General features: G+C 38.6%; 4 protein-coding genes across 6 annotated transcripts; 3 read left to right on the top strand and 1 right to left on the bottom strand.

Moving 5' to 3' along the window:
• Positions 1–2,281: 2,281 nt before the first annotated feature.
• On the bottom strand, positions 2,282–12,965 carry LOC6566091 (WW domain-containing adapter protein with coiled-coil homolog). Of its 2 annotated transcripts, XM_032738742.2 has the most exons (15): positions 12,624–12,965; positions 11,846–12,229; positions 10,523–10,559; positions 7,688–8,117; positions 7,390–7,623; positions 7,223–7,297; positions 7,074–7,149; positions 6,521–6,606; positions 6,355–6,450; positions 5,853–6,271; positions 4,967–5,241; positions 4,263–4,876; positions 4,011–4,177; positions 3,402–3,529; positions 2,282–3,318 (listed from the first exon to the last, which is right to left on the bottom strand). In XM_032738742.2, the coding sequence occupies exons 2-15, from the start codon at positions 11,884–11,886 to the stop codon at positions 3,240–3,242; spliced, it is 2,757 nt and encodes a 918-aa protein (XP_032594633.1). In that variant the 5' UTR covers positions 11,887–12,229; positions 12,624–12,965; the 3' UTR covers positions 2,282–3,239. The 2 variants fall into 2 exon arrangements, with proteins under 2 accessions (XP_032594633.1, XP_032594634.1); XM_032738743.1 differs by lacking the exon at positions 11,846–12,229 and having other exon boundaries at positions 2,843–3,318.
• Positions 12,966–13,282: 317 nt separating this feature from the next.
• Positions 13,283–14,292, top strand: LOC6566090. Its single transcript, XM_001991933.2, has 3 exons — positions 13,283–13,364; positions 13,422–13,481; positions 13,549–14,292. The coding sequence occupies exons 1-3, from the start codon at positions 13,341–13,343 to the stop codon at positions 14,047–14,049; spliced, it is 585 nt and encodes a 194-aa protein (XP_001991969.1). The 5' UTR covers positions 13,283–13,340; the 3' UTR covers positions 14,050–14,292.
• Positions 14,293–15,031: 739 nt separating this feature from the next.
• LOC6566347 lies at positions 15,032–15,711 on the top strand. Of its 2 annotated transcripts, XM_032738883.1 has the most exons (2): positions 15,032–15,473; positions 15,529–15,594. In XM_032738883.1, the coding sequence occupies exons 1-2, from the start codon at positions 15,068–15,070 to the stop codon at positions 15,537–15,539; spliced, it is 417 nt and encodes a 138-aa protein (XP_032594774.1). In that variant the 5' UTR covers positions 15,032–15,067; the 3' UTR covers positions 15,540–15,594. The 2 variants fall into 2 exon arrangements, with proteins under 2 accessions (XP_032594774.1, XP_001991967.1); XM_001991931.2 differs by having other exon boundaries at positions 15,032–15,711.
• Positions 15,712–16,289: 578 nt separating this feature from the next.
• On the top strand, positions 16,290–23,124 carry LOC6566346 (vesicle-associated membrane protein-associated protein A). The gene is made up of 7 exons (XM_001991930.2): positions 16,290–16,700; positions 16,793–16,943; positions 20,694–20,846; positions 20,946–21,055; positions 21,126–21,344; positions 21,423–21,527; positions 21,608–23,124. Exons 2-7 carry the CDS (start codon positions 16,877–16,879, stop codon positions 21,761–21,763), a joined length of 810 nt encoding a protein of 269 aa, XP_001991966.1. The 5' UTR covers positions 16,290–16,700; positions 16,793–16,876; the 3' UTR covers positions 21,764–23,124.
• The last annotated feature ends 872 nt before the right edge of the window (positions 23,125–23,996 follow it).

The raw sequence follows: 23,996 nt of genomic DNA, 5'->3' as shown, positions 1-23,996 counted from the left end.
TATCTATATCTCTCTCCCTCCTCTCTCTCTCTCTCTCTCTCTCGTAGCCGGCAAAAGTAGAAGCTACTTTGGGCTTTTGCTTGCAGCTTAAAACGTTAAGTTCGATTTGAAACAGAGACGAAAGCTTTCTGCTTGGTCTGAATGCCAACTGACTAGTTTCATGTGGCAGCTGTGGCAGCTGTGCCAACTGCAATTCCTTTATAACGTATGCCTAATGATATTAAACGCAGCATTATTAGATTTCCGCTCCGCTTTGTCATGCTTAATTAGACTTGACCGAAGGTATCATGGTATATGTCATCAGAGTGGTATCAGTCCGTTCGTCCGCCCGTCCGTCTTTCTGTATGAAAGCAACTTTTTAGAGACAGAGACTTGAAACTTGGAAAATATACTGGTCTCTGCCCGGCACAGATAAAGTATAAAAATTGGAGTAGTACCTTCACGAAGAGGCTAAGAAATCGATCATGTCGATCATCGCAAATCGACAAAGAAGCTTTATATATATCTCACAACACTTTAAGGCTACAGTCCCCAAAGATCGGCATATATTTGATTTAGAGCCGTTAAATTTGCTAAGTAGCCGCCTTCAAAAACCGATAAGAAAATGTATGGCGACGCCCACAGCTGCGCCCATAATCGCCAACGGAAACTATAAGTCGATAAGTCCGCATAACTTCCACAATTTTATAAAGATAAGGTCACCAAACTTGGAAGGTTTCTTGCTGGTAAACTGCTTCAAAGATCGGCATATACGTCGTCAGACCACGCCCACACCCGCCACCCCAACAATCATTGGCCCAAGAAATATGAAAGCTAGTCACCAAATGTTACTAGTAACATCGATAAATCATGCAACCCAATTAAAATCGCTTTAATCATAAAAGTTTTTATATTTTTCGGTTTTTGACGCTTAGCTAAATAATATAAATTTTTAATTTTTACTTTCTTTTTGTATTTAAATATATTTATATATGTACCATTGTATTTAATTATATGTATATCTACAGTAGTTATTATTATTATTATTATTATTATTTATATTTATTTATATTTTTAAATTTGCTTGCTTGTTTTATATAATTTTTGTTTGTTTGTTTGTTTGTTTGTTTTGCATTCCTCTGATTTGCTTTAAACATGTTTAAATTAAAAACTCATCAATTTCTTACACACGCGTGCTGTGTTAGTTGTTGTTCAACGTTTCTTTTTGCATTTCATTCAGTTGCTTAAATAAGAAAAATGATCTTCATACACAATACACACATGTATATGCATGTGTATTGTTTTAATATATATATATATATATATATATGTATACATATATATATATATTTTAATTTCTAGTTTAATTTATAAAAAAAAAAGTTGTAATAATAATGCGTAAAAAACAAGGCTTGCATACAATTTTCAATTTCAAGAACAAAATAAATACAGTTTCGCATTAAAACTAAGAAGCTACTAGAAATGAAGCCCAAGCGGACAGGCGCTCTCGGGAAGGAGTGTGGATGTGTGTGTGTGTGTGTGTGTGGATGTGTGTATGTGTGTGTGGATGTGTGTGTGTGAGTGTGTTTGTTTTTTATTGTAGAGCTATGATATTCCTTCTTTTTTGAATGAGGACATATTTGTATAAATTAGCGGTCATTTACAATCCATAAACAAAAATCGCTTGTGTGGTCCATGTCCATGTTCCATTGCAGCAGCACAATTTGCCACAAAAAAAAGCGCCAGCAAAGAACCAAAACATACAACAAATGAATACACTCGCAATGCAATCAAAACCGTATTTTCTTTCATAGACACATATGCAATATTGTTATAAAAAACCAGTTGGAAAATTTGTATTTGGTATATAGATAAAACGACGTCTTCAAAGTTTAACAATTTTCTTTTGTTTTTGTTTTTTTTTTTGCACATACAAAAAGGCTTTGAGACTGCCAAATAGAATACCCCTGCTACTAACGGTTTTCATCTGCGGATATTATGAAGGCTAAGCGTGTGGAACACATATTCCCAGTTCCTTACCCGCGCGCGCACTCCTCCTTTCCTTATCACTCTCTGTCTCTATAACAATAATTATTTTTTGTATTCTGTTTTTGTTTTTTGTTGTTTTCTTTTGTTTAGTTCTTTCGAGTGAAAAAAGGGGATTTATCGAGTCCATCGTTTCCCGGCAGCCACACACTTGTTTGACGTTGTAAATATACATTTTTCATATACTCTATTTATATATATATATATATATATATAATACATATATATTTATATATGTATATATGTATGTATATATATATTATATAGTTAAAGTAGCATTTTATTGCAGTTGAGTATACTAGGTTGACTTGGTTTCCTTTATCTTTTGTTTTTTTCTTTTATTTGTTTTTTTTTTTGTTTTTTGTTTTTGTTGTTGGTGTTTTGGTTTCAATTTTGTTATTTTGTTGTTTCTTCAATTCGATACGAGAAGGCTTCTTTCGTATTGCTTCTTGAATTTGTTAAAATTTGTTTTTTTGTTTATTTGTTTATTTGAATTTGTTTTTGTCTGTAGTCTCTTCCGTTTTAAATTAGTTTTACAACATTGTTGCGATTGTTATTGTTATTGGTGTTGTTTCTTAATTGTTTTTCTTGTTGCTGGAGTTGTTGTTGTTGTTGCTGGAGTTGTTGTTGCTGTTGTTTTTAAATAGAAGCAAAATAAGCACAATATTTCCATTGCGCTCCATTGCCTATTTAAGTTATTAATTACGCATTGCTAATTATAAATTATCTTTTAGGTTTTTGTGTTTCTTCTTCTCATCATCATCATCATCATCATTATCATCATTATCATTATCATCGTGTCCGTGTTGGTTGTTTCTGTTTGTTTCTGTTTGTTGTTGCTGTTGCTGCCGCTGCTCTACTGTTTGCTGTCGTCGACCATTTGGCGGGGCAACTGTTTGCCTGCCACGAGCACAGTTGTCCCGTTGTTGCCACAGTCAACCACCGAGAGGAGAATGTCCGCCGTCGTCAACAAGGCAGGATGCACGTGTGATTGTCCTGCCCCCTGCCACCCCCTTGTTGTTGTTGCTCATCCCATCATCATATTCTTATTATGATGAGCTCTTAATTTGATGATCTGCTTCAGTATTTAAAGGGGGGGAGCAAAAATTCAAGGGGCAGGGGGACTATCAATATCATCAGCTGCGCCAAAGTGGGCTCTTTTTGAGCCTGACAGACAGCTTGCGATGCACGCGCAGCCTAACCTGCTCCTGATCCTAAGTATCGTCCGACATGAAAGCGTTCTGAGTCTTCGACTCCTCAATGCGACGGATTTGCTGGCGCAGATACATGATTCTATAACAAAAAATATATTATATATATATGTATATGTATATGTATATATATTGTGTATATGTATAAATATATATGCAACTCACTTCTGTTCTTGCAGCGTAGCATTGATCTCCGTGGTGCGCACCAAACTGCGGGCACATTTCAGTTCAGCGCATATCCGTGTGCAGGTGATGTCCCCAAGCAGATGTGTATCCTCGCAGCACTTCTGCGCCTGACAGACACAGATAGACAGACAAAGATTAACGGCCATTCTCTTAGAATCATTACAGTACACGACGCCAACAGTTAAGCTCCAAACAGAGTATATAAAAAGCGCTAATTTGTCATATACAATATTCCAAAAACACAAGACACCCGCCCAAAAATAATAAGATCGCTCTGCTCGTAACTATTCCCCGATTTGAAGACCTTGCTCAGTGCTCAGTAATCGCTAATAATACTTTTTTTTGACAGTTCATAAATAAATAAGTAAATAAATAAATAACCGAATAAATATTAGGAACTGCTGCTGATTGTTAATTAGTCAAATGCAACTGTTGGGCGACTTTCTAAACATTTTCATGAATATGGATCCGATTAGAAAATAAAGGAAACATAAAGAAAAACCCACAGACTATCAAGAAAATCCCATATAGTCAGCTAATTCTATCCGAATCAGTACCGATTGTTATCTTTGCCGGGCGATAACTCACCTGTCGCTCCAGCACCTCCGCCTGCCAGTTGGTCACGTGCGCAATTAGATCAGCGCGAAAGTATTTGGCCAACTTGGGCGATATTTCGGGGCCGCGCAGATTTCCAGCCTGTACCGAGGCCACACAGCTCTGCAGCGTGCTCAAAGTGCCCGAACCGGTGCCATCAACTGTGCAAATGACAAAAAAAAAAGAAGTATTAATTAACTGAAACTACAAAAATAATAATAACAATAAATTGTAATTGAAATTTACGTTTGCGCTGCTGTTGAGCCTGCTGCAACGCTGCCTGTTGCGTTGCTTGAACGGCAGCCATTGCGGCAGCTGCGGCTGCTGCTACCGCTGCCATTTGTTGCTGGTGTTGCTCCAAAAGTGTGCCACTTAAATCTAGTTCCTGTGTGGGCGTCGGCGGACCCTCACCGCCCGCTGACTGACTCCCGCACAGACTGTTGCTGCCCATGGAGGTGATGACGCTAATGCCGCTGACAGTGCCCAGACCCGATAAGCTGCAGCTGCTGCCGCTGCTATTATTGCTGTTGTTACTGTTGCTGTTGTTGCTGTTGTTGCTGCTGCTGCCGCTGCCGCCGCCAACGATGGCAGCATTACAATTGGCCAACGCATTCGCCGCGTTTGCTGATGAGGAGGAGGAGACGCCAACACCAACGCCAACGCCAACAGCAATCCCATCGACCGTCTTGAGGCCAAACGGTGCATTGCAGGTGTAAGCATTGTTGCTGCTGGCGGCATTCACATTGTTCGTGTGACTCACAATCGTTGGTATCGGACTCTTTGCATAGCTCAGCGACGGCGACAGACTGTGATGGGCAGCAGCATGCGGCATGCACAGCGGCGAATTGTGTTGATTATCTCTGTGTGTCAATATTGATGATTATTATTTGTAAACATATAGTTTCAGTTATAGTTATAGTTATGGTTATGGTTATGGTTGATTTGCTTACCTCAGGCTGCATAGGCTGGCAGTCACATTGTTGACCGTATTGTAGGCATGATTGACATCGGCAATGGAGCCGCTGCCGCTGCTGCTGCTGCTGCTGATGTGATGATGCGACACATCCAGACCGCTGAGGGCCAAGTGTAGCTTCTGTCGCATCAATAGCGCCGTCTGCTGATCCTTAACGCCGCCAACACCGCCGCTGAGCAGTTTGCTTCCCGCCACAGACGAATTCGAGTTCGGATGATGCTGCTCCTGATTCGCCAGCGTCGGCACAGTTGTCTGCACAACACGACAGATATACAATTTAGAAAGAGAGCCAGAGACAGAGAGGGAGAGGGAGAGGGAGAGAGTTAACTATATACAGTTGCGGTCAAAATAATAGTAGTGCCGCTTCTCAAAGCATTCTTTTTTAACAATAATACTCATTTTATGGTGATCAAATCGAGACCTCTTCAAAATCTGCAATATCATGGATAAATCAATTCAATTCTGCAAAAACCAAAAATGATTGGTTTCTCATCGAGGCATGGTCTAAAATACAATTATTTTCCAAATACTAAACGTAGTTTAAAAAGGGAAAGCTGAGAAAACTTCACTATTATCCCACTACTACTATTATAATGATAAGTTTAAATAATAATTTAATACAAATAAATATAAAAATAATACATTTTCATCTTTCATCTTTGTTCTTAGTTCACTTTATGGCTATGCCAACTTTTCATGTTTACTTATTACTTACACAATGATTGCTTGTGTTCAAATCAAATTTTCATAATTTCCCAGCTATATTTTAAGTACTTTTCAAGCATTTTGCAAAATATTTGTGCGAACTACTGTTCATTTAACCTCAGCTGTATATTATATATATCATATTGGGCCACACTTACGCTGGACGTTGAGCCAATGTGGCCGACAACTGAGTTTCTAAGGCTGCTGCTACTGCTGTTGGCAATGCTCGACGGCACCGAGGCCAATCCGCTGGTGGGCAGCATTGTTGCGCCGCTTACCGGTCCCCCAACTCCACCGCCACCACCGGCACCTCCAGCACCTGCGACGCCCATTGGCGTAACCACTGCGCTGGAGTTTGGGTGGGAGGCCAGTCGTGGCAGTGCATTGCTTAATGCCCCCTGTGGCATCATTGACGACTGTTCGTTGGACTGAACACCACCACCGCCACCACCAACGCCGCCTCCGCCTCCGCCGCTGCCACCATGTGTTGTGGGCGTGCCGCTTAACGAATAACTGGCCTCCGAGGTGGGCGTTGAGTCGCCGCTGATATCCATATCAGCATTATCGTTATGTCGACCTGCGCAATCAATTCAAAACATTAGCTCAAGATGAACAATTAATTAAATGGTGCTGCTGCTGCTTGTCGCTGCTGTTGCTCACCATCCAAACGCCTTCGATGGCTGGGCGGGCCACCATCGTTGTCGTAATTCCATCTCAGTCGTGAATTGCTGCGCGATGAATTGGAATGTTTGTATGCTGTCAGAGAAAAATGCATTCATTAATTGAGACTGCAAAGAGTCTAGCTAGACAACTGGCTATCACTTACTCGATCTTGAAAAGCGATCATCGCGGTCTCTGTCCCGATCCTTGTCGCGATACTCCTTTTCACGATGCTGATCACGCGGCAAATTTCTGAACGAAATTTCAAGAAGAAAACGTCTTAGTTTGAATCAATTTTGCTTTTTATTCCAATTCCCTAGCCTGGCACACTCAACGAATCTGTAAGAACTCTAAACTCTCCCTCACTCTCTGGCCAAACTAGTCTCGTTTCCACCTCACTAAAATTCAAATGATTTTTTAACTATCATCAGTTAGATAAGAATCATAAAAACCAAATGAATTATTAACAATTATTGCAAAAATTAATAACACTACAATTCAGAAGCTGTATCAAATTCGATCAAGAATATATACACATCAATTGACCAAAGATGCTCAACAAAAGATTAATCTGCGCCTAGCGAATCTCTCTCAACTCAACTCAACTCGACTCGTCTCTCGCTCTCTCTCTAACTCTCTGAATAGTAAGTTGTCCTTTGATGGTTTTGATTCTAATTCAAGGGTTCAAAATTTGAGTCTTTTGATGTGGTTTGGTTTACCTTTCTCTGTCCACCCATTCCTTAGGCTTCTCCCATTGGGAGACTTCAGTTTTGCAGTTGTAGTAATACATTTTGCCTGTCGCATATAAAATAAGAAAATCGTTTAGCATTCAAGATGAGATTTAGCCTTGGTATTTGGGCCCACTTACCAGAGGAGCTCACATGCTCGCTCCAGTCGCCATAGCGCGCCACACGCTCTCCGCGATCGCTGCGCTCGCGTTTGTCTGTGATCGAATCGAATAAAGCAGAAGTAATATGGAATAAGACATAGTTGCAGTCAAATCAGCTCTTTATATATTATAACTTGAAGACACACCTGCATATTTGTCCTTCTTGTACAAGTCCCTGTCCCGATCGGTGCCCCTGTCACGTTTGTCGCGCAAATCGCGCTCGCGCTCACGATCCCGATCATCGGAACCAGAACGTTTATCGTTGTCCCGCGACGAGCAGAGCTTAGCGCCACCGCCACCACCACCACGACGATCCCTGTCGTGGTTCGTGCGATACGATGACTCCGAGTCGCGATCATTGCCCCGCCGATCACGTTTATCTAAATGCAAATTAAATAATTGTATTTCAATGAAGTTTTAGGCAATTGGATTGGGAATTGTTACCGGAATATTTATCCTTCTTGTAGGCATCGCGATCCCGTTCACGCATCTTTTGTAAGAAACTGTAGCGCTCGTTGCTGCCACCACGACCACCACCACCGCCGCCACCACCACCGCCGCCACCGCCACTGCCGCCGCCGCCACCACCACCACCACCACCACTGCTGCGATGATCGTTGCGATCGCGCAGATCATGCGATCGAGACGATGGTGAATCTATGTCTGGTGACTGTGATCGATAGCTGTTGCCATTATTCAGTGGTGCACCAGCACCACCGTTGCCGCCGCCGCTGCCTCCACCGCCGCCACTGCCGCCGCCTCCACCACCGTTGCCGCCGCCGCCGCCTCCAGCGCCAGGTGAGATGTCACGATCGCGATAATTGGAGGAACGATCGCGTTCATAGTCGCGCTTTGAACTGCTGTACTTTGAACTCTGTCGAAATTCAAATTTGGGCATTAAAATAAGTATTATAATACACACGCACACACACCCACACACACACACACACACACACACAACAATTCGCAGAATATATTATTGTTCTTTGGTTATATTGATATTGTTATTATTGTTAATATTGTTATATGCTTGTTACTTGTTGTAAGCTTGTTATTGTTGTTACCAATTAAAAATGGGATTTCTTTTCTGTTCTGTGGGGGGTTGGTGGGTTTGGGGTTGGTGGTCGGGGAGGGGTTGTGAAAAACATAAACAAAAAACTACAAATAAACAAAATATAGCTACAAATGATTTGTTTGCGCTTTTTGCTAATCAAGTGGATTTTTGAGTTAATAGTTTTTATTGTTGTTCAATAAAATTTTGAAAATGTGTGTTGTGTGTGTGTGTGTGTTGAGTGTGTGTTTGTGTGTGTCTGCTGCTTGTGGTTGTTGGTTCAACGGGGTATAGGGACGGGCAAAGGTGGAAGGGAAGAGGAGAGTGGGGGGTTTGCTGATTATGGGCAACACGAAACATAAGCGAACATAAAACACGTAAACAATATCAAATGTGAATTTTGTTTTTTATTTGTTTTGCTTTTCATTTGCCTCTAAATTAACACGTTGCAAGTTGCAAGTCGCAATTGTTGTTGTTGCAGTTGCTGGTGCAGTTGCTGCTGCTGTTTTGTTGTTGTTGTTGTTGTTGTTGTTGCTGTTGTTTTTGTTGTTGTTATCATCTTTGTGTTTGCATTTTTTGTGAAATGTGCTTAAGTTCAAATTGCATTCGCATTTAAAAAATGTTTAATCATTTCGGTCCACTTTATTTAACGTCTGTTTAATGTTTGTGTATCTTTGATCTTGTTGCCGTTGTTGCTGTTGTTATTATTATTAAAATTACTTACATCAACGTGACAAATTCCGAGGGAGGCGGACATTGTGGCAGTTGCATGAATAACTTTATTGATGTGATGGCTGTTGCAAATGTTATTGTTGTTATTATTCTTATAGTGGTGGTTGTTGTTGATATTATTGCTGCAAATGCTCAGCAGCGTCAAATAGAGGGCCATGTTGCTTCTGCTACTGCTGCTGTTGCTATTGCTGCTGGTGTTGCTGCTGTTGTTGCTGCCACTCGGCGTTGGTGTTGTGCTCGTCCTACCGCTACCGCTGCTGCTGCCGCCGCCGCCGCCGCGTGGACGCGGCTTCCTCAATTGTCGCCTCGTTGTTGCCGCCGTCGTTGTCCTTGCTGCTGTTGCTGTTGTTGTTGCCGTTCTGGTTGCTGCCTGTTGCAGCAGCAACACCTCAATGTTGCTCAGGCAATGCAGTGTGAAATTTGTGGCTTCCTTTAAACGTTTTCTATTTATGTATATATATTTTTCTGTCAATCTGTCAGTCTGCCTGTTTGATCCTCCCTTTGTTCCTGTTATATTTTGTTTCTTTTCGTTTTGTTTTTTTTTAGTTATTTTAATTGTTGTTGTTTATGGCTTAGGCACGTTCGTGTTTGTTGTTTTTATTTATTTATTTTATTTTAATTTATTTTGTTTATTTAATTATTTATTTAGTTGTATGCGAGTTTTGTGTTCGATTCGATCCGAATTTAAGGCTACTTTTGTTGATTTTTTGTTTTGTTTTTTAACTTTTTTATTAGTTTTGTACTTAATTAAAGTGAGTGAAGTTAATTTGTTTTATTGCTTTTGCGTTTTTGGTCTGGCAATTGGAAGTTCGTTCAACATTTCTGTTTTAAGTTAAAGCATTTATAATAAAAAAAAAAGAATTGTGTTCATATTTTTCTAGCGTTCTATTAATTTTAATTCGTTTCGATTTGCGTTTTCGATATTCGATTTCGATTTCATTTACGATTTCGATTTAGAATTTGAATGGGGAATTGTTATCTCCAGTGTTAATCGACTTGAGGCACTATCCAAAAGTTACTCTAATTATGTGTAGTTATTAGTTAGTTAGATCAGTTCGTTTGATTCGCTGCAATGCCGCGTGCCCAAAAAAATACGGAAATGGGTTGGAAATGGGGGTAATAATATATAAATGAAAGTTGCGTCAGTTCTAAATACAGACAAATACACACAACTACAGCACATACATATATCATAGATCATGGATCAAACGAATGAAATAATATCTCCATATAATATCTCCACACAATATAAATACATCAAATATGAGACTACAAATGATCTACAAAGAACTTCAACAACATACAATACAAAAACAATAACGAAATAAGTAAAACACTAAATGGCTGACAAAAGACTACGTTTGATTATTAGTAGTTTAGCTAAAGATTTTGGGTCTCAGATGGGGAGGTGTTTTTTAGTTTTTCTTTTTTTTTTTGGGTCTGGCGATTTGGCTAATTTGGCAATCAAGGGGAATCAATCATCATAAGGCTCTCACCTGGTAGGATGTGTGACTGGTATGCTTCTCAAAGTACCTGCAAATCAAATAGAATAAAAATACACAGCATTAATCAATTGTTATTCAAATAGTTGTTAATTAAAAGTAGTATATGAGTAAATAAGCAGGTGTAATAAAAAATCGTGCAATTTTAAGCAACAAGTAATGAAAGGAATATGTATTTATTTTAAAATTTAATGTTTTTATGTTTGCCAATGTTGGAAATGATTTAACACCTCAGTTTTTTGTCATCGTCATCGTTGTCGTTATCGTCAACTTCAGCCTTGTTATCGTTATCGGCATCGACATCGTTGTCGCCATCTGAATTATGATTCTGATCTGTTATGATCAGTTCTGGATTATTATGGTACCCTGACACGCCCTAATCACCAGCTTCCTCAATAATACTCTCTAAAATATCTCCTATATTGTCGTTAAACGATAACGTCGGTGCTATCTCAACTATAATCTGATCCGTCCATCACCAACAGTCTCCTTCTTCATTTTATCCTGCTCCCATCGGAAATTATAATAACTTTCCACTGGTTTCGCTTCATTAAAATTGTCGTTTGAATCCGACTGGTTGACAGTTATAACTACACGCATATTATTATTAAGATTAAGATTTACATACAAATTGAGTTGGATTCGAAATAAATTGTATGGCAAAGTTAATAGGGTTGTCCATGCATTGCAGTACAGTGCGATAATAGTAATAATGCACCTCTTTAATCTTTAACTGGAGTTGCTTAAATTATTATTCAAAAAGAACATATTGAACACCGTAGCGAAATGCAAGCGGTAAACGGTAAACGACAGAGAGGCAGCAGACCTATTGAGAGTGCGAGTGAGAGGACAATCAAGTATGTTGAAGAACTTAATATTATCCACAAAGGAGAGCAGAGGAGAGGAGAATGAAACAAGGCGCGCTAAGCGAGACGAGCACAGAACAACAAAATAACAGTTTCTATGATTACAATCTTACATTAAAACATTATTAAATGCCTGGATATTAGTTAATGCACAACAACAACAATAATACTATACAACAACAAAAAAAAAACACAGTTTCCAATGAATATCCAACAAAAACGATAAAGTTATGCTGGTATAGGTGTGTGTGCTCGTGTGCATATGTATATGTAAACAAAAGTTGTCGTTTAAGTTTTTTACATGTCATGTATAGACATACACACATGCTTTTGCATTTACATTTGTACGCGTGTGCATGCATTAAACTAGGATGTTAGCACAAACTAAGCACTCTGTAAATGTTATTATGCATGTTATGTTATTGTGTATGTTATTCAATTTGTAATTTACCCATCGTTCATTCGCTGCGGTTTTCTAGCATGCATTACCATCAATGCAAAGTTTTCGCCAATACGCTTCTCTTGTTGATTGCTGTTGTTGCTGCTGCTGCTGTTATTGTTGTTGCTGTTAATTTTATTGTTATTCCAGTAGTGGCATCAGCTTGTGGACACCCGCGCTGTTCCCCCCTTTTGGGCTATTTGCTTATTCCTTATTCGTGCTTCTTCTTCTTCTGCGTTCTGCCTCTTCTTCTTGCAAGATAATGGCAGATAATGCAGCGCTGCCTGGCTGCCTCTTTCTCCGCTCCACACTCCTCTTCCTCTTCCACAGACTCCTTGCTCCGCTCCAACTACGGAACGCGCGGGTGTCTATATGTATGTGTGCGTGTCTCTGTCTCTGTATGGGTGTGTGTGTGTTTTACTGTATTTGCGAGTGTATTTGTATATATATATTATATATGTATGCGTGTGTGTGTGTGCGTCGCAGCCGTCGTCGGCAAGTGTGCCGTTTACCGTTTACCGTTGAATGTGGCAAGCATCAGCATGTGGATGCAGTAAGAATTGCAATTAACTCTTCATGCATAACTCTTCTTCTTGCCAGTTTTCTTCGATGCTGATCTGCGTTTAACGCCTTCAAAAGCGCTCGCGGCTTGCACTTTTTTCACTCGACTGTGTGCGTATGTGTGTGTCGGTGTATGTGTGTATTTGTGGTTGTTGGTCGTCGTCGTCGTCGCTTCTTTAGATTTTTTGGCAATTTGCTGTTCGCTGTTCGGTTTGGCAGTTTAGCTTACCGCAATTTGTTCAGCGCTTGCATTCAATTGCCTGTTTTTAAGCAGCTAGCATGCGTTTCTTTTGGTTATTTATTAAAAATTATTATAAATCGCCCAACTGCTGCGTTTGCTTTTGGCCTCTATACTTGATGATTTTTTTCAATTCTTGCACATTACGCTTTGTGCGCTCTTTCGTTCGTCGGCACGGTGCGATAGTTCACATATAGTTGTTTCGCTCTTTTTTTGTATTGTATATCTATCCCGGTTGCTCCACTCGTGAGTAAGTACGCTCGACTGCCGGTCATTTACAGCACTACACTAGCTCTTTTATACTCAGAATGGCCATGTTATTTACTCGTTTGAACTTTAATTCAAAATGAGTGCTCGCAAATATTTCACCACGGCTTGAATGTTATGTCTTGGGTGGTTTTCAATTCAATTATTTGAATGCGATGTTAATGTTGTTAACAATTTCGTGATGCTAAAATTAACAAACTTGAAATGTATAATTTATTTTAATCTAGCAACTCACAGCTGTAAGCTGTCAGCAAATATGAGTGTGCACTAACAGTGTTGTAAAATACATTTTCAATTGTATGGGGCTCTGCAAAAATACCGATAAGGATATCGTTAACTACACTTAAACTATCGAAAAATCGGCATGTTAATGTGGCAAAGCTGCAACTCTAGATTATAATTGTACATATGATCAAAGAGACAAATTAAAATACAACGGATATGCAGCACAGTGCAGATGACGATGTAAGTACTAAATGAGATGCAATTTATGTGATACCAACAAATATAAAACATTTCCAGCTGATCAGATATCACATATATCTGGCGTCTAATGTCGAATACAGTACCCATTTGCTGAAGGTGAGCATCAGTTCGGCTTTAAACGATGATCGTCGAATCTCAAATTTCATTGGCCAATTTCTTGCAGTTGTGCGAGCATTGTGTGCAGAATGAGAAGAAGGTGCTGCTGCTAACAGAGAACTGCGAAATGTTGTATCTGGTGGACACAATGGAGAAACCGCGCTCCTTAGCTCACATGGAGCGCTGCATGAGCATTGTTGCATTGAAAGAGATAGAGAGCGCACCGCGGCATATTATCGAGCTGTTCGATTGTTTGCCCCGACCCCAACTGATTGTGTTCGATATGAATTCGATTGTTGCCGCCGAACTCATTTCGAATACTCAATTACAAATACTCATCCGCCACATGGCCAAGTGTGCGGCGGCCTTTTGCAATTACATGCAAATGCAAAACATGTTCAAGCATGCATGCAATATTGATGCTATCGTTATTATGCCCACCGCTAAATATCCCTTGACGTCGGCTCACCTCAAATTGCTCATCGGTCTCTACTTTAGCACCAATCCACTATATACGAATTTTGCGGCACTCGTCGAAAGCATTCGACAATCGCAATCGCTACACTAACATAAATATATCGATAACTGTGCAAATATGTCACTACCAACAGTGCCCGTTAGCAACAAAGGATCTTTTGTATTATTATTGTATTTAAGAATTGAAGTCAACTACTTATTAGTATTATTTATTTTATATATTAGTTTTGGTTATTCTCGAGAAGCGAGCTGTACGCATGGCATCCATGCAAATTAAATGTATTAATTTACGTTTCTACACTTGTATTTATAAAGTATAAAAATAAAGTGAACTTACAAAAATCTATGTATATATATATCCCCAAAGTTAAACATTATGTTGTAAATTATGTGGAAAAATGAAGAGTTAAGCGCAGTTTCTGATTATGGATTATCTTTATTATGCGCGAGTGCGTTTTTACTTGTTGAAGAATGGAGAGCAACTTTTGAACTTATGAAAAATACAACGCAGAAAGAAGACAATTCATGTGTGACATGATCTTCGATACTAATCGATATAGCGATACTTAAGTATTAATCGTTGCTGCGAAATTCAAACATATTTCAACACATTAAATAAAAAATCCTTTATTCTTAATATTTTAAATTAATGTAATTTATTTTTTATGTCGACTGATTTTGGCTGACATTAAGTAAATTAATAAATACAAATGAAGACACAACTGCAGGACGAGACAAGCCAGACAACCGATGGCACCGAGCTGCCCAAGAGGACCAACGAGGTGTTTCGCATTCCCAGCAAGCTGCTCTGCCATCCAATTAGCGTGTTTGCCGTCTTCCTTGCCGATGCCTATGCCGGCAATCTCAGGAACCCTTTTGCAATTTCGCACTTTAGATAAGATTCTCTCTCGGAAACTAATTTAATTTTTGAAAAACTTGAAAGCATTCATATTGACGACATGGATAATTGTATATATATATATATAATATTGCTGTTTGTAATTTACAAAAATTGCTTTCTAGTTAGCCAGACGAAATCTATTCCCTTTCATTTTGTTTTTTTAGATGAAACACAAAAATTTGAAACGAATTTTGAACGATATTTAGATATGGGCGCCGGCAACAGCAAGCCGCATACCGTGCAAATGTCGAATACATCCGTATTTCAGATAAGCCGGGATGTATTGGAGCGTGTCGAGAATGCAACAAATCGAAAGAAATCTGCCGCTGCCGCTGCCGTGCCCACTCTCCCTCCAGCTACCTGTGAGAATTGCAGCCCAATTGACGTCCAGCATGCACCATGCAAAACACAACCGTGCAAGCATCACCAAATGGACATTGCAGCAACCTGGTCACGTCGTTCAATAGAAATGGAGGAGTTGCAATTTAGCAAGATGGTAGCCCATGTGCACAGCCTGTTTGGCCAGCCCGTAAAATGGGCAACGGCCAATGAGTGCACGGCCGATATTGGTCTGATGGAGCAACAACTAATTGCCTGTTATCGCCAATGTGGCGGTGAGTCGCTGAATTGCGCCCAATTGGCCAAACAGTATCACACTTTTGTATTTAGTAAGCAAGTGAACTCGGCTGTTGATATCAAGTCCGTTGATGGTCAGGACAAGACGCATAGTGAAAGTCCTCAACTGAACTGACTGATCTTTATCCTTGTCTGCGGGTGTTAACAATCAAATTATTTAATATTAATTTATTCCTTTCACAATGCAATTTTAAATATACATATAACGGAAATGCATGTGTGGTGTTGCGTTTTCCAGCTCTGGCGTGTAGTAACAGCTTTTTTAGTTTTCCAGCACTAGCGTATAGAAACTGTAACGCTATTTTGCTGCACTTACATATTTAGTAGAAAGCCTCTTTTCTTTTAAATCGTTACGCAAGAAAAAATTAATTTTAAGGAGGATTTTAATTTTGTTGTTGCTAATTTGAATGCAATTGTCATAGCTAGCGTTGTAGAAAATACATTTGACCATTAGGCGTATTCTCAAGCTTATTAATTAAGGCATTCCTGTGTTTTATTTAAGAGATTAAGTGAATACATCTCCCACAATAAACAAAAGCAAAAATTGTCTCAAAACCTTAAAAATCCACGCTTCTCTTCTACCAGCTACAGATTGCCTTATTTAATGAATGTATTGACTTTGGCCTTTTTACTCATTTTTGAAGCTTTTATGCGCATGAAATTTAACTTGGCGGTTTAATTTTCAGTTGCTATCGCAGAGTTGCCGTAAGCAGTGTTACCACTGCGTTCTATCGACGATCTGGCATCATTTCATGCCGGCTGGTTTTTTTTTGGTACGCCAGGGTTGACGCATGCGTTGATCATACATACGGCGGTGACTGATTTTTTTTTTTTGCATACGAAAATTTCGCTGCGAGAAGTACGAAGCTAAAGTGCGTGAAATAACGTAAACTGGGATCAGAAGCCAGACGCATAGAAGCCCATTGCACATTAGCGGTTTGAGTGCATTGCAAACGACACGTTGATCGTCAGTTTTTTGCACGCGACAACCTCGTGCATTTCATTTCTTTTTGCGCATACATTTACCGATATTTTGGTGACTGCACACAAACATAGCGACGACGACGACGTGAAGCGCTGTGAAGAAAAAAAAAACAAGCGAAATCGAAAGTAAAATTTTTTGTAAAAAGTCGCGTTGATTTAAGAATCTTCGTTGTGTGCTAAGCTAAACGAATTATAAACAAGTTTCGGACTTTAAACGCAAGGTACACGAATTATATACAAAAAAACATATATATTTATATATGTATATATATAATTTCAATTGCCAATTGCTCATTGTAAATTTTTCTTCTAGGAAGCAGGAACAGCAGCATCGTTGCAAAGTAGCAACATAGTTATTATCAGCAGCAGCAGCACAACAACAGCAACAAAAATAAAAATGAACAAAACACCACAATACGAAGTGGCGCTGTCCATTGAGCCAGAGCATGAGTTGCGCTTTATTGGTAAGTGTGTGTGTGGGTGTGGGTGTGAGTGTGAGGGGGCTTGCGTGTCTATGCGAATGTGAATTAGAAGAAGCAGCAGCAGCACATACATAGCTGCATTCGCAAATGCAATTGTTTTGTTTTGGACTTGACATGGCGGCCCTCTGTTCAAAGGGAAGGCCATTCGCATATGTGTGTGTATGTGTGTGTGTGTATCGATCACCAATTGCAAGCAAGCAAGCACCGTTAGCGACATGACATATGAGAATGCGTATTGTAAACATTGCTGCAAAGTGACGACGGAGCAAACTGCAAAGTTTACACGCACACAAACTCAGACACACAGAGTAGCTTTTGGAATTGTTTCTCTTCCTCTTTCATTTTTCGCCGTGTTTTTTATTTTTGTATACCCTTCATGGCGAGGAGTTCTCATCAATTTGTCTGGTAGTGTAAAGCAGCAGGCGAAAGCTTCCCACTCTCTATATACACATATGTTGTAGATCAGGCATTGATCGATACATCTATTTCAGTCTTTGCAATCTATCTAATCCGCGTTCAAGTATCGTCGATTATAATGAAATTTAGTTGCGGGCAGCTGTTGTGCGGCATGTGCAAGTGTGTGCAATCTTCGGTGTGCTTCTGAGGGTTGATTCTTTCTATTTTTCTTATGTGCTTTCTGCGTTTGGCCGCCGCAGCTTATCAATAATTTTTGTTGTTGTTGCCTTAGCTTTTGACATATTTTCGAGTCTACGTGTGTGGTGCGGCTGTTTTGGCATGTTGCTGCCACCAGCGCTGCCAGCAAAAGCAGCAGCGGCAGCAGCAACTGACGTCGTTTTCATTTTGGAATAGCAGACAATATTATTCGCCCTCTCTCTCTCTCTCTTGCTCTCTCTATTTCACACTAGTTCGCTGGCGGACTCCCTTGAGAACCTTTGCCGCATTTGTTGTTTGGCTTTTGGCTTTTTGGCTAACATTTTATTTTTATATTCACAAAACTTTTCACGAGCCATTTTTTTTGAGGTTTTTGAATTTTGGCCAAATAGCAACAATGCAATATGACAACATGTCACTAATTTCTAGTGCGCACAGTGGTAGGCAATGCTCAAAAAAGCTTAGAATCACTTTCCATAATCTCTATTTCATAAGAGCTGCTCTAAACAAGTGGCGCTCAGCTTTTGAGAGAGATAAAAACAAAAAAAAAAATCACAAAATATGTTTAACCAAGATTATCCTTGCCCCACTGTACAAAAGCTCGCCGATTGTCGTTCACCATTTGCCAACGATCATTGACAAACTGTCCACGAACACATGCACAAATGTATATGTATATAGACACGCAGACACTATATATATATATATATATATATACAGTGTCTCACAGCTTATTTCCGACAGTGTCTAGCAAAAATTTTAATGTGCTATAAAGATTAAACAAAGAAACAAATGCAAAATGTTTAAATGTCAATTTGTTTCATGCTATATCACGTTTGAAAAATAAACTTTAGTTTTTAGTAAAATGTTAATTAATTAATTAAAATTAGTCAAAAACTGAAAACTTATCCAAAATACATGTCAAAGCTTTTTTGGCCCAGTCTTAGAAAAGTAACATATTTGACGTATAAAAACTTAAATAAGGATGTTAATACTTAGTATGATATCCTTTAGCCTTAATAACTTCCCTTATCCTATTATTCATCGAAGATACCAGCTTCCGGGTTGTTTCTGGACAGATTTTGCTCCACTCATCCAGCAGGGCATTTTTGAGATTGGATCTGTGATTCCGGAAGTTATTTTCCAGCAGAGCCTACTCGGGCATTAAAGTCATAATTGCGCACAGTTTCTACACTGCACTTTTTCCCAATTTCATCCTCCACCTGTGGAGTCAGTTTTGGAGCCGATATCTTGGGACTTTCCCTTATTTTCCTGATGATCCTCCGCTCTTCCTGTTCGGTGAAAATCTTGTTTGGTGCCCTTCTGCCCTTGTCCTCTATCCGATTTTGGTCGACGAATGATGTTGAATAAAGTTGATTTGCTTAGATTTTAATTATTTATGGCAGGCAATTAAAATTTTTGCTAGACACTGTCGGAAATAAGCTGTGAGACACTGTATATATATATGAACATGTGTGTGTGTATGTATTGGGCATCTTTTGAATGAATTTCTTACAAAACTAAAACAAATTCAAAAATTGCTGCCCTGATATGTATGTATGTCTGTGCGTACATATATATATATATATACATACGTATGTGTGTATGTACATATATACATATATATATATATATATATATATATGCTTGCCTTTAATTCAATTAATTTCACATGAAAAATCAAATTATTGCTTTGATCAAACCATCACCAATTACTTAAATTCCCTTCGCATATGAATTTTGTGCCTATAAAGCGATATAGAATAATAGCACCAGTGTAACAAGTGTAATTTGGCTCTTTTTAATTTTGTTGTTTTGACATCTTGGATATATTTTGACTCTAAGTGCTAAGCTAACCTATAATTTTGGAATGCAGGAATAGCATCACTGTTCCTCAGTCTTAGTGTGTTTATTGCTTGTTTTCTTGCATCTGGTCAGTCTCACGCAAGATCTTGCGCAACCCGGAGTAGCCTGGTATGACCTGGAGTGGCCCCTCAGCAAGCCTGTTACTATTCGAAGAGAGAGAGATAGAGAGTGAGTCGCCGAATTATGATAGCTATGATTGACGATTGATTGATGAGGGCAACCAGTTAGTTTGGTTAAGATATTTTCGAAACTAGAAACAAACAAGCTCATTTAGTCTCTAAGTTTGGATCGGACATTCCTCTTTCGATCGTTCTGCCTGTGACATACTTTTTGCTGAATCTAGTTTTATCCTTGCCTATATCTCTTTTCATATAAGCACCCCAATGTAATTCATTACCTATTAATACTGTTCAAAATATGTAAAAGATCAATACAACATTCCGATTACTAATGTTAATAACAGAAAATATCGATACTGCGCTCGATACCTTAACTTAAGAATACATTGAATAAAAGTTCTTAGTCTAACCGCCAAACCTAGTGCCGCTTGAAAAACCCAACATATATATATATATTGAAAATTGTTACCTGGATCTTGGTATAATTCTTAAAATTGTAAGGTAAACTTTCTACATTGAATATTATTGGATAGCTGAGTTAAGCTTTTATTATAATGAATATATTTGAAATCTTACATTGTACAAACAAAAAAATCAATTGATAAATTTAGGTTTTCTTCATTTTATGCGACTCGCAACTTTTTCACTCTCTAGCTCAATAAGGACTTCAAAGAAAGAAATGTGCTTCTGATTTTCATTAGAATCTTTGTTGAGTTGAGGGCTTCTATGTCCTTGAAGCTCACAACTTGCATCCCTAGGATACTATATCTTTTCCTAGTTAAGGCGACACACTCTGCTAGAATGTACATTGAGGATTCTTCCTCGGTTTTACAAAAAACCTACATAGCTCGCTACTATTCTTGTTTGGACATGATATTTACACTGTTTTTGATTTTTAAATTCACAAGTTTGTTTTGTATTCACACCTATTTCACTGACTAGATGTATGTATGCATATGTATATATAAATATATATCATATTTGAACCAGTCTGAAAGTTAGGAGAGACGCAGTAGAAAATGTCTAAGTGACACCAACATTAACACCTGCTATCACCGTTTATCATTGTAATAGATAACTGAAATATGTGTACTTATCTTTATATATGCTTATACACTTTTGTGCATTATTATAGGTCCATTCATCCGGCCAGTGGTGACAATCATGACGCTGCGCAACAATACGGCCGTGACACTGGTCTTCAAGATCAAGACTACTGCTCCCAAGCGCTATTGTGTACGTCCAAACATTGGCAAGATTGCGCCACATCGGTCGACGCAGGTGGAAAGTGAGTGCATCAATCATCATAATAACAATACTGAAATGATTGATTGATTGATTGATTCGATTTTTTATATATATATATATTTATTTTTTTTGTGTATAGTATGCCTGCAGCCTTTCATGTACGATCAGCAGGAGAAGAACAAGCACAAGTTTATGGTACAGAGTGTGCTGGCACCGCAGGATGCCGATTTGACTGATTTAAACAAGTTGGTATGTATAATATATATATATATATCTCACTCTGATTATTAAAATTGTTGTCTTGTTTCTTCGTGCACAGTGGAAGGAACTGGAACCAGATCAGCTAATGGACGCCAAGCTGAAGTGTGTGTTCGAAATGCCGGCCGCTGAGGCGAATGCAGAGAACAATACCGGTGGCACCGCTGGTGGTACCATTGGTGGCGGCAGCAGCAGCGTGGGCGCCAATGCAGCCACCAATCTCAGTATCGGCGAATCGCTGAAGAGCGATGCGCCGAAATTGTCCGTCGAGGAGCAGCAGGTACTTACATCTACCACAAGTCTAATCTCGAAGTGGAGTTGTAATTATTATTGATTGATTGTTTGATTGAATTGCTAGTCCTTCAAAATGTCCGATGCTGAGCATACTGAATCCCTGGCGGCCGAAATTAAGGATTTGCGTGACCTCAACAGCGAACTGCGAAAAGAGAATCTACACTTGAAGGTAATTGCGCTGCACCACCAATATGAATACACTTGGTTAACTTAAATAGCTAATTATCTATCTTATCTTATCTTATGCAGGATCAAGTATCACGCTATCGCAGCTTCCCGGATACCAAGCAAATCAATGAGCATTATGCTCCCGTTCTGGCTGAAAAACAGATTCCGGTCTTCTATATAGCAATTGCTATTGCAGCGGCCATTTTGGGTCTATTGCTGGGCAAGTTTTTGCTCTGAATGCCATAATTACAACATCAACAACAACAACAACGAACGCAGCAAGCAGCAGCAGCAAGCAGCAGCAGCAGCAGCAGCAACAACAACAGCAGCAGCAGCAGCAATCAAGAACCACAAGAGATAAAAAACCAGCAGCAAAAACCAGCCACAAAAACAGCGACACGACTAATTCTGTGTTTGGCAATTATATATAGAAATTTAACAATAACAAAAAAATCATCAACAACAACATTAATTATAACAAGAGAGAAAGTTTAAGTCAGGCGTCACCTCAAAATCTGCGCAAGATAGAGGCATTTCCGATTTTTAGGGGCCTGGGAACTGGGGGCGGCTGTGATGGGGGCGTGGCATATGCCAATCTTTGAAGGACATCGCCACGGCTTTATCGATTTGCAATGATCGATTTGCGATTATCGATTGCCAAGGCTATAACAAACTGCAATTCTAAAGTCAGTGTCAAAACACACACACACACACACAAATACAGAGACACACACACTCGACTCTGGAATGCAGGCTATCTCACTCACTCACTCTCCTGTACTTCCAATAGCTCTCCATGCAGCCAGAATAAAGTCATGCAGTATTTGACGTGCCCTCTCTGTCTCTATCTCTTTCTCGGTCTCTCTTTCGTTTCTTCTCTGCTCGCATTTGTCGTTAGAATCAATTGCTGCTGGCACAATTTGTATGCATAGCCTGCACTCACACAGACACACACACACACTGACACAACACACACGATATTTATATGTACACATTCACATACATGCACGCACGCCCAATAAGAAATGGTTTATGTTGTTTATGTGTAAAAACTTCCACGCATCTGGACACAAGGAGTCTTCTTCGGCATGCTTGGAAAAAGTTGTATAATTAGAAGAACAAAAAAAAAAAGAAAAAAAATTTGTTTTTATTATTGCACTTGCATTTAATTTTATTTCATTTGGTTTTGCTATGGTTAATTTACCAAGTACACTCACACACATACACTGTAAACATTAATAATAAAAAGTCAAGAAAAATGGCCTAAATCATACATATAAATATATGTATATGTATTTGTGTCGTTGCAAATTCCTAAATAACTATGCAGAAATCAGTTAAAATTACGATGAAAACAAATACAAAGCACATATGGAAACATTTTAATTTGAGAATGGGGAAAACGTACGTAAAATATACATATGTATGCATACATATATTAATACTTGCATAAGAAAATTCAATCAACTTTTATAATCATTGTCGGATCGGTTGGAAAAACATTTAAACACACACACAAACAAACAAACATATTGTTAATGCAGCTTATTGGTTTAGCGTATTTCGATTAAAATGTACATTACTTTTTTCCCCTCAAATGAATTTTTTTTTTATATATATTCAAATATATACACTACATATATGCAAAACATCTATATATATTTGTATCGTCTAAAACATGTACTATAAAAAGAAGAAAAAAATTGTTGATTCATTTCAAAAGGAGGAAAATCCAGCTTCGACTATTTTTTGTTTCAAATTTTTGCAAAGCATTGAAAATAATATATAGATTTATACATGCATATACTAATATTATGTACATTTATGAATGCTGTATTTTCATATACATGATTTCGTATTCAATGTTTAACCTAGAAATACAGTCAAGAAAAGGCAAATAAACGCATATAAGCAAATCATAAGCAAATGTACTTGATGTCAGCTGTAGCAAAAAAGAAAAACAAGGCAAAACAAAAAAAAAAACCAAGAAATTTAAATAATAATGATGAAAAGAATTGGGAAAAATTCAATTTAACAATGTTCAGCTGCAAAAACAAAAAGATGATTGGCTTGTTTGCAAAAACAACAGCCAAGAATTAAAAAAAATTTAGAGAAAAAAAAACAAAACAAAAAAAGAAAGAAAAACCAAAATTTAATATTTACAGCATGAATCTTAAAAACTAAGTGTTTTTTTCTTAAAGGAAAAATAAAAATAAAACATTGTTAATTAAACATCAAATATCATTTCAAAAATAAATTGAAATAAATTAGCAGCCGCTGTTGCTCATACTCATAATTGAAAAAAACGCGCGCAGTGCGACTTATCGAACAAAAAACAAAACGAAGATAGAAAGTATAATATATCGAAATGTGTGAAATCGATTAATTTGTGGCGCATTTGCAGTCGATGCGCGAGTCGTAACCGATAAAACCGAAGCTGCCGCCCTTGCTTAAAGCTTTTGCCTGCCAT

The sequence above is a fragment of the Drosophila grimshawi genome, unplaced genomic scaffold (assembly GCF_018153295.1).
Source record: "Drosophila grimshawi isolate 15287-2541.00 unplaced genomic scaffold, ASM1815329v1 contig_848, whole genome shotgun sequence".
NCBI lineage: Eukaryota > Metazoa > Arthropoda > Insecta > Diptera > Drosophilidae > Drosophila > Drosophila grimshawi.
The sequence above is the reverse complement of the archived record's forward strand: the minus strand, read 5'-3'. Positions and strand labels throughout refer to the sequence as shown.

Excerpts from the sequence above, each read along its gene's own strand:
- LOC6566091 (XM_032738742.2), bottom strand. The coding sequence starts at position 11,886 with ATGGTAATGCATGCTAGAAAACCGCAGCGAATGAACGATGG. Across the intron at positions 8,118-10,522 it reads CCAGTCACACATCCTACCAG|AGTTCAAAGTACAGCAGTTC; the intron begins GTGAGAGCCTTA and ends GAATTTCGACAG. Across the intron at positions 7,298-7,389 it reads CAAGAAGGACAAATATGCAG|ACAAACGCGAGCGCAGCGAT; the intron begins GTGTGTCTTCAA and ends ATTCGATCACAG.
- LOC6566090 (XM_001991933.2), top strand. The coding sequence starts at position 13,341 with ATGCAGCACAGTGCAGATGACGAT. Across the intron at positions 13,365-13,421 it reads AGCACAGTGCAGATGACGAT|CTGATCAGATATCACATATA; the intron begins GTAAGTACTAAA and ends AAACATTTCCAG. Across the intron at positions 13,482-13,548 it reads ACAGTACCCATTTGCTGAAG|TTGTGCGAGCATTGTGTGCA; the intron begins GTGAGCATCAGT and ends AATTTCTTGCAG.
- LOC6566347 (XM_001991931.2), top strand. The coding sequence starts at position 15,068 with ATGGGCGCCGGCAACAGCAAGCCGCATACCGTGCAAATGTCGAATACA.
- LOC6566346 (XM_001991930.2), top strand. The coding sequence starts at position 16,877 with ATGAACAAAACACCACAATACGAAGTGGCGCTGTCCATTGAGCCAGAG. Across the intron at positions 16,944-20,693 it reads GCATGAGTTGCGCTTTATTG|GTCCATTCATCCGGCCAGTG; the intron begins GTAAGTGTGTGT and ends GCATTATTATAG. Across the intron at positions 21,056-21,125 it reads TGACTGATTTAAACAAGTTG|TGGAAGGAACTGGAACCAGA; the intron begins GTATGTATAATA and ends CTTCGTGCACAG.